A 10,252-nucleotide genomic window follows, 5' to 3' on the forward strand; every position below is an offset into this window, starting at 1 on the left:
ATCGCACCTGAAATCCTCTTGAGTGCGAATAAATGCATGAGTTATTGTGCAAATCAAATTCTTCTTCATTCATTATATCTTGCCTAGTTTCATGTGTTTGTTGTACTAGCATTTCTTTTCACTTCTTTTGATTATTACGGTGCTAGTGTAGTGTGTTACCAGTTACAAAGAAATAGTTTCTCTCATTCACCATGCGAGGAAGATTTTTTTTTCCACTGGAAAAATCCGTAATATTTCATTATAAATATGAAAGATTACATATGTAGATGCTTTGTCGCATATGCCAAACTGTTCAGTGCATTTTCAAGATATTTGCAGATCAGTGTTGTATATCTGTCTGTTACATTTACAAAAATTGTGCAAAAATGGTGCCATTTAAGGTAAACCTCGATCTATTTACATATATATCATATTGTGCAGTCAAATAACAAAAAAGACTGTTTGTTAAGTCGCTTGTAGACCCGCAGTAGGATATGACGGGTCTATATATGGCCGATGGTGGTATTTCTGCTCCTGCTGTTCCAAAGATTCAGTGATTTCCCATAAGCCATTTTCCATCACCGCGGCCTCCTTGGAAAGCTTGTCAGCAGTCTGGTTATGTTCTCTGTATATATGAGATATGTGAAATGTGTTAAAAGCCTCCATTAGTATAAAGACTTCATCAAGCAGTATATTTAGAGTGTGTGAGTGACATGTAGTAACTCTATTGACCCAATTAACGACAATCTGAGAATCTCCATAGATGTTGATGCTGGTGCAATGATGGCTGAGTGCAAAATGAAGTAAGTGGCGGAGAGATATGAGCTCAGAGTAATTGTTTGTGCCAGCCCCCAGTCCTACTTTGATGTGATAGAAGTGCCTCAATGATTTGTGTATAATGATGCCCCCTCCACAACCATGTTCGTTTGCAGCCCCATCGAAGAAAGCCCAAGGTGAGCTCATGTCAATATTGGGAGGAGGGGTCGGCCGTCGCTGTTTTGGGGGAGGGGGATTCGGAAGTTCGTTATATGCTGTAATGATACCAGCTTCAACGAGAGACCATGTAGGCTCCCATCCATCGAATATCATTCTGTTCCTAGTCTTCCATATAGACCAATTTACTATGATCGGAAGGTTTACAGATTTCGAACCACTGTGTCTGTTCCCCCAATCCATCCACGCGTTGATAAGGTCTGTACCAGACCAATCGCCCGAAAACTGTATGTGATGTTTGATATGATGCCATAATTGATTTACAATGGGGCATCTTAAAAATAGGTGTTCGGTGGTCTCTGTGTCTGCTTTGCACAGCACACAACGCGAAGGACCGGATACCGCCCTGCGCTTGAGGTGTTCGTCAGTGGGAATGCGGTTGCGAAGGACACACCAAGTAAATAACTTAGACCTGGGCGATGCATTAAGCTTCCAAATCTGGTGCCACCATCTATCAAGCACCTCCGGCTTTCTGTGAGAAATAATGACTTTGTATCCCTCACGAGGAGAGTAAATCCCACTATCAGCAATCTGCCAGATGAGTTCATCAGGTCCATCCACAATTCTGATATGGGATTCTGAGAGGGCGTCACAGTATGCTTTCCATGGTTCGTGCCATCTGATCGGGATGTCTAACTGTGTGCCAGATTTCCAAGCCTGATGTAATATGTCCGAGCCCTCAGGGTCAGCGATCTGCGCAAGCACTCTAATGCCACGGGAGTTTAGGAGGGCAATCAGGTCTGAGTGAAGTCTGTGTCTTCCTCCGCATCCACTCCATGGATCCATTCCGATGCGTGCTCTGTTCCCACTTTTTATGCGCCATATGATGTTGCTCCTGAGGAGGGGGAGGGAGTGTAGGAGGGCTTTCCAAATGGAAGAGATGCCCGTTCTGTTCCAGCTTGGGAGTCTGGCCCAATCGATGATGTCGAGAGGCCAGATGTACTTATGGTATACAATCTCTGTCCATAAACTGTGGGAAGTCAGCAATGCCCAACCCATTTTAGCAGCGAGGGCTTTTGCAAAGGATGCCAGGTCCTTTAATCCCCAGCCCCCCCACTTCTTAGGGAGGGCAATCTTACTCCAGGAGATCCAAGCAAAGGTGCGCTTCTCTTCCTTTCCAGCCCACAAATATCTGTTGCAGAGTCTCTGAATCTTTGAGAGAATGTTTCGGGGAATCCATGCTAAAGCCATCCAAAAAACAGGAGTTGCTTCCAGCACAGATTTGATCAGAGTTAATCTGCCTGCTCTGGATAGGTATCTGAAGTACCAACAAGTTATTTTCTTTTCAATCTTGGTGACAAGCCATACCCAGTCGGCAATTTTTTGGTTTGTAGGCTTTAGCCAATATCCAAGGTATTTAAGACCTCGATCCAGAGGTTGTGTGATAAATGGAAAAGCCTGCATAGCCGATTGTGATTCAGCTACAGATGTACCAACCATAGTGATGGAAGACTTCTCATGGTTGACCACCATGCCCGTGGCATGTGAAAAAAGATTAAGGATTCTGTTGAAAGATGAGGTATCCCGAATACTTCCATCGAGAAGTATAAGGACATCGTCCACGAATAGAAGGTGAGTTAGGAAGCAAGCTTCTGAGATCTTTAGGCCCCGGATAGTTCCATCCCTCTTTGCATCAATGATGAGACGACTGAGCGCTTCTGTAACCAATAGGAACAAGAGGGGGGAAAGGGGACATCCTTGACGAAGTCCCCTTTCAGAGTGGAAGAAATGGGATGCAGCACCATTTATCAGAATACTATAAGTAGGAGAGGTAATGCATGCCATAATCCAAGTGATAAGCTGATGTGGAAAGCCCAGGTGAATGAGAATCATTTTGATGTAAAGCCAGCTGACTCTATCGAAAGCCTTTGAGAGATCGATTTTGAGAAGAATACTCTTGAGGTGCTTGGTCCAGATAGAGTGAATGGCTTCCTGGGCAGAGCCAATGGCTTCATGAATCTGCCTGTTTTCCAAGAAAGCAAATTGCTGAGGAGCAATGTGATTGGAAAGGATGGGTCTGATCCTGTTGGCTATGATCTTGGATATGATCTTGTAGAGTACATTGCATAGCGAAATGGGACGAAAATCAGCAAAGGATGATGGCGAGTCGGACTTGGGAATAAGCGCAATGAAGGTAGAATTTATAGCATGATAGATCTGACCTGAGGTTCTGCTTTCCTCTACCACCCTTAATATGTCCTCACCCAAGATGTCAAAAAAGGCCAGATAGAATTCAATGGTCCATCCATCAGGGCCCGGGCTCTTTTCCTTCTGAAACCATTTAATGGTGTTCTCCAATTCAATCATGGTGACAGGAGCATTTAGATCCTCCAAGTCTTCATTGTTTACGAACCTCGGGAAATGGGAAGCGACACGGAAGATTTCAGCCAGGTTGGAGCCCTCAGGGCATTTGAAGATGCCTTTGAAATAGGAGGTACCCATGCTAGAGAGCTTGTTGAAAGAGTCTGCCAGACCCCCATCCGGATAGGGAAGGTTCCAGATGGTATTTGCAACCCTCCTCCCATTTGCAAAATTATGGAAGAATCTGGAATTTTCATCCCCAGCCTTGAGCCAAGTAGCTCTACTTCTCAGCCTGATCGATTCTTCTCTGAGTCTGAGAATGCTAGACTTCTGCTCTTCTAGATCAACCAGCCTATGCTTGCTTTCCACAGAGATAAAGCCCAAGTTTTGTTCATCCAACAGGGCGTGTATGTCTGCTTCTATCGTGGTGAGCAGTTCATCTTCCCTTGCCTTTTTCCTCTTGGCCCATTCAATCACAATATGCTTGAGTTCCGTCAAATTTTTTACAAATCCCCTGGCCAAAGAGGGTTCTCTGTCAATAGGGTGAGCTGCCCAAAAGTCAGTGACCAGCTTAGAGAAACCAGGGTCCTGTAACCAATGATGGTTGAATTTAAAAGGAGCTTTTGGTTTAGGGTGAGGGCCCAGAATTTCCATCAGGATGGGAGAGTGATCCGAGATTCCCCCCGAACTTACCCACTGTTTATAGTGATGGAGATTGCGGAGCAACGGTCCCTTGATCAGATAACGATCAAGTCGACGAGCCAAGGCTGCTGATCCGATCCTTCGGTTCCTCCATGTGGGAAGAGGGTGATGCATAGGGATGTCGATGAGATCGTGCTGTTCAAGCAGATTCCTCATGAAGTCTGATATGGGATCTGATTGAGCAGATGAGCCCCAAGATTCACCATATCCCAAGGAGAAGTTTAGGTCGCCTCCAATGATCAGGTTTTCCTCTTGCAGCAAAGAACGATTAAGGAGGGTGCGCCAGAATCCTTCCCTCTGCTGACAAGGACCATAAATATTGATGATGCGCAGTGGCATCCCAAGGTCTTTTGAAAAAATGTCAGCACCCAAATATCCTGGTCCGCCCCATGAGGAGTCCAATCTGATGGAAAGAGGGTTGAGCCCAATGGCCAGACCACCTGAACGGCCCATAGCATCCAACCCCATGTATTGCCACTTTGGCGCAATCGATTTCAAGGCAAGAGATATGGCTTCTGCAGAACCCAGGGTTTCTTGAAGGAGGATGATGTCAGGATTTTCGACCTGAAAAAGTCGTTTTAGGGCTAGCTTTTTCGGGGTGCTAGCTAGACCCCTGCAGTTGAATGAGAGACACTTCATGGGGGAACCCTCCGAGGGGGGTTTGTAGCTCTAAGGGCCCCGACAATGGTGGATTGACGTCCCGAAGCAACTTCAGCCCCAGCACGCCGAATGGCTTTATTCAAATTGGATTTTCGACCCCTGGATGAGGTGTGACCAGGTTCAGGGGGAATAATGCACAACCCCGAGGTACCCTCAGATACAGATTGAGAGGGACGGGGCCGGAGTGAATAATGGTGAGGCGGATTTGATCCAGAAAGAGGCACATTGGGGCGAGATGGGGACAGGGAGCGATCATGGGTAAGGGAAGGGGGGATAGTGGCAGTAGTAGGAGGGGGCGGCGGAATTGAGCATTGAGCCTTAGATACAGAGATAGAGTGAATGCAATCAGATGTAAGGGAGAGAGATTGTGATAAGGGAGGTAAGTCAGTACCTGATTTCTGATAAGCTGCCGCAGCTGCCCTTGTCCTCGTCATGGGAGGAGTGGCTGTGCCCTTTGCAGAAGACGGTGGATGTTGAAACCCTCCCTGTGGTGTTGATGAAGCCATCTGAGGCGGGGAGATCTGTGGCGCCGATCTTCGGGAAACAATGGGAGTATGCTTTGGTGGACTGTTCCCACGATTATTGAGAGGGCAATCCTTATAGAGATGCCCTACCTGGTGGCATCTGTTGCACCGAAATGGGACACCCTCGTAGTCCAGAATCTGGATGCGCTTGTGCCTTCCCCATTGCAGGGTGATGTCCTCCTCCAATCCTTCCCTGGTGTCAAGATGTACCAGGATGCGAGCCAAGGTTCTTCTCCGAGTGTCTATATAAGAGCGGTCATGATCCAGGTATGTCCCCAGAGCGTTTCCTATTTTGATGAACGCCTCCTCATTCCAATATTGCCTAGGGAGTCCAGGCAATCTTACCCACAGAGGTCCAGCAGCGATCTGCTCCCGCTCAGGGTCAAATAGCGGGGTCCAACGTTTCAGGAGTACAGGGGCTGTTTCTATGTGCCAATAGTTCTCAAGTACGATGTTCGTGTGATCTTCGTGCGCAAATTGGAGTGTAAACCATCCCCGTGGGAGTACCTCAACCTCTGGGAGCTTTGGAAGCAAAGAGCCCCAGATTTCCTTCACCCATCGAATCAAACGATCAACCGAGAATGTGCGCCCTCGCACGTGACCCACCAAGACGGTGCAGGCGAGCGCCATGGTCTCTTCGAAGCTTGTCGAATTCCCAAAGGTAACGGTGGTGTCCTTCCTGATAGCCCTAACACATCTTGCCTTCGGCTTCTTTGTTCGCGGGGCGGATGGGTGTTCAGAGAGGGGATTTGTATTGCCCGCCGAGGAGGACCCCGGAGCGCTAGAATTTATCACTGGTGTGCCAAAACATCCAGAGGGCTTTGACCCGGATGACGCAAGAGGGGTAGCCGGGTTCGACAGCGGGGGCACATGAACCCTAGGATCCGGGAGTGAGGAAGGAAGAATAATCGGTGTGGGAGGAATGTCATCCAGAGTCAGAGTCTCTGGGTATGAAGATGCGAGCAAGTAAGCGGTAGCAGGCGATAGGGGAGGTGCCTCGAGACCCTGATCAGCAGTGGAAATTGACGACAAGTTTGCCCTAGACAGGAGGTCAGAATCTGTAACAGTTGCCTGAAACGGAGATGAGAATATAGGGTCGGTGAACACCGCCTGTCCGGATAGCGGATCCTCGGAATAATCCACGAGGTCCGTTACCGGAAAGTCCTCCATTGCGACCGAGAGCGAACAGCAACCGTCGACGTCGAGCTGTCACCTGTTCAAGAAACCCTAACTCCCGACCGAAAACAACCGTTCTGTGGTCCTGTGTCCGATGCGTTGTTTTACCCGAAACCGTCGCGGTCTTCTGTGGAGCGCGGTTTCAGAGCCATCGCGCCTCCCACCATGCGAGGAAGATTATTCTATTATTCAGAGCATTTATGAAACTGTTCAAATTTATTTATCTTCATTTATTACAAAGTGGGAATATGATGCTTTGATTAACCCATCTAATCATTATTCTATCCTTGATTATTGTCATTCGTTTTATCATTTTCCCACCAGTATATCCAGTGAAATTTGTTTTACATCCTTCGATATTCATCATTCAACATCTTACTATGCAATTTTTTGTTGAGCAATTGAGGCTCTTCAGCCTTCGCTAATGGTTATGTTAGGTCCTCACTGTCTCGACATGACCATTGAATATGATTAGATCTATATTCCCTCACAAGATTCCCATCACAATCCCATGCCTCTAATTGAAAATTCATATTTTCAAGGATTTCAGGCTTTCCAAGATGATCATAATTAATTTTACGATCCATTCGTTGAATGGTTGGAACAATCTTACCTAGAAAGCTCTATCAAAAATAAAAATAAAAAATTGATATTCCCTCGCACTTGCTAAGGAATTCAGTGTAGATGGAGACACATCCGCAAGAAGTTTTTGAGGTTTGTTGAAATATGGTATTCATCAAAAAGGTAAGAATGTGAATTGGATGAAAGTAGTGGTTGTGACACACCTTTCTTCCCACAGGCAAGACCTTCCTTTTGTTGTGGAAATTATTCAAGTTCTCATCTTTTCTCTTGCACATTTCTTTATATTTTTTTTAATCGATCATTCTTTGTGATTGCAAGTCGGGAACGATTACGATGTCTACATTGGAAATTCCATTATACGTGACCCCAACCTTCTAGTTGTTAGGTTAGGAGTAAGATTAGTTACATCCTAGTTTTCCTTACCTTGCACTCATTCTTTGTTGTTATCTTTAGTCTCTCTTGTATTTTATTACTTTTCTCTTGCATTATGATTTGGTTGAGATTTTTTTTCTTGTCTTATGGTTTTGTTTCCTCGTTGTGTGTTGTCTTTCCTTTCGTTTTGTTTTTGTTGTTTTTATTTCTTTTTATTTTTCTCCTTTTGTTTTCATCATGTGAATAAGTGTTGTGTCTGGACCTATGTTGGCTTCTTAGTATATGTGTGGCTGAAGTCTAAAGAGTCTTGTGACACTGCAACATTTGGCTAACCTCCTGTCAATATTCCTTGTGTTGGTTATACTTTTTGGTCGATGAAGTTCTGATGAAAATATGATCTGTCCGTAAGGAGAGTTTTGGTCAATCCATAAACCTATTTCTATTCAGGAAACCTTATGTCCGTTGCTGGTTTTTTGTTTTGGTGTTTACATGCTTATCTAATCAGAAGAAGAGGAGAAGGGGAAAAATCTAAACGATCAACCTAAATCATAGGTATCTATATGCTTCTCTGAAGGAACAACCTCTCTTTCTCTCAATAAGTCAAGATCCCTCTTCCGCCTAAAATGAATAATCATTGATGCATAGTCCTCTTTAAAATAAATAAATAAAGGTGAAAAAGGAGAAAGGCTTCATACACAGAGAGGTGAAGCAAGAAACTCTGCCAAGGTATTGTCTAGGCTCACTAGCAATGGAGCAATGTTTGTGTTCTCGCATGATTCCTTTGAGGTACTGTCCAAGCCTACTGGCAGTGAAGCAACATCAAAGATGAAAAATTGTACTCTAAAAATATTAAGCTTGTGAGCTACACTACCCTTCCCAACTCGAAACATTATGATATCGTTGAATCTTATGTTGTGTTCAATCGAGAATTCATAAAGGGGATAGTGTCTATTCATGGGGTAAGTGGGGAGACCCAAGTAATTTGCATGATGAATCAATACTCCCTAAAGAACCAAGGACCTACACCGAAGAAGTTAATTGAGGTAGAGAAGTTGGAATTTTACCAGTGTGTCACTAATCGATGTAGCTGCTACAACACCCTTCAAAAAAATTTATTACACTCAATTTCAGAGCCTTCCTTGGTCTTGTACATTGTTGTCGCAAACATCGAAGCTTATTTCATGAACTTTCTTGAAGTGTATTACTCCCTTTTGCAAGTTGGGTAAATTGTCATCTTTTGGCATGATTGGTTGTTGCACAATGTGTAAAAGCCTATTCTTATGGTTTCAAGGTTCTACCTTTGTGTATATCAGTTTTTCTAACTATGTAAATATATGTCGCACTCATTCACAAAGTTGTAAGCATTGTCATGCAAGTGCCGTCACAGTCGTCACAAAGTGTATCTTAAGTGTTGCACTTGTCGTAACCGGTCATAAAGTTGTCACATGGAGGGAAATTTATTTTTCATGTGTATTGGGTGATCTATATTGTTTTGTCGTCAAGTATTCTAAGTGTGAGATCACAGTCAAAGTTCTATCACTGTCACATTAGTCTAATCGGTCCTACACTTAGCCATTTTTTAGAAGGCTTCCTGACGAAGCAACTTGTCTTCACTCGACCTCCCTAAACTACACACTGCACATTTTCAGTCCTCTGGCTATAACCTTGCCCCTTGGCACTATGCAATGCATAGTTCCTACCTCCTAGGATTGCTGCACTGCGCAGTTTCTAGGCTCAAGCTCCGACCTTGGCCTCCAGAATTGCGCAAACCTTTCCCTCAACCTGGCCCTAATTGCACACTACGCAATCACAGGCCTCAAGATCATTCCTTGAGCCTCTGAACTGCATAGTTTTGCAATTTCCCAGCTTCCCTTATCTCTCGAAATTGTGTGGTGTGCTCACTCAGCATCCATCCCCTAGCCTGCCTCACTGGCTCCCAAGACCATGCACTTTTCTCCCTTACTTCAACATTAACTACACACTATGCAATCTCAAGGCTCAAGCCTTAGCCTTGATCTCTTGAACTGTGCAATTACACAGTCACCCAGGCTCATCTATCCTCTAGAAATATGCAATAGGTTGATCCATTTCCTGTCATCCTGAGCTCCCAGACTACACAATTTTATTTCTCGACCCAATCTGAATTGCATATTGTGTAATCTCAAGGCTCAAGTGTCACCCCTGACTGCTTGAGCTATGAAAATATTGCACAATTAGTGAGCCTCTTTCCCAGCCTGTCACCCAATTTCGGCTGAGTCAGTGGATCAATGTGCACCATATTAGACTAGGGGTTTATCGAACTGATGTCGTCTTGTCATGAGTGAATTGCAAATTCAGGTACCTTACCATGTTGTGGTGAGATGATGAATAAAGATATGAAGGAGGGAAACATGTTGAAATACACTCTTATAGACGAGCATGCAAGTTGATCAATCACAAGAAAGCAAAGGGACATCAATTTACGATCATAACTCAAGACTTAAGATCATTGAAAACTCCTTATCACCAAGTCATACAGAGGTGAAAAGAAGAGCATTCTCAAGCATACAACACACAACAATAGAAGTTTCTTGACACTACCACATCATCAAGCAGTCCATGATAGCAGTGTCATGTCATGTCATGAGTTGTCATATGCCACATCGGCATTGTGAATCATGTAAATGCTATTCAAAATGTATTGTAAAGTGGAAGTCCAAAGGACACACAAGGAATATAAAGAGTCATGTAAGTTGAAAAGTCATAGGAATTCAAACAATCGTGAGGGTAGTCAAAGAGTCACAAGGAATGGGAAGCATCACCCCTTGGTTATATATACTCCCTCATTGTATGAGCAAAGGACTTTTCACCTTGGCTCCTCCCACAAGGCATTATAGAGACATATCAGTTCTTTTGAGGAGCAAGGAGTGGCTCCAACACTCCATTATTGGAGCTAGTGATGTTCATTCTATACACGTGTCTTG

General features: G+C 44.4%; 1 protein-coding gene across 1 annotated transcript; it reads right to left on the minus strand.

Annotated features, from left to right (window-relative positions):
* Positions 1-444: 444 nt before the first annotated feature.
* LOC149180670 (uncharacterized) lies at positions 445-4,443 on the minus strand. The gene is made up of 2 exons (XM_089413949.1): positions 3,251-4,443; positions 445-2,728 (listed from the first exon to the last, which is right to left on the minus strand). Exons 1-2 carry the CDS (start codon positions 4,441-4,443, stop codon positions 445-447), a joined length of 3,477 nt encoding a protein of 1,158 aa, XP_089270075.1.
* Between the last annotated feature and the right edge of the window lie 5,809 nt (positions 4,444-10,252).

The sequence above is a fragment of the Pinus tabuliformis genome, chromosome 3_2 (genome assembly GCF_031772625.1).
Source record: "Pinus tabuliformis cultivar Carrire ecotype Pingquan chromosome 3_2, CPIR1, whole genome shotgun sequence".
Classification (NCBI taxonomy): domain Eukaryota; kingdom Viridiplantae; phylum Streptophyta; class Pinopsida; order Pinales; family Pinaceae; genus Pinus; species Pinus tabuliformis.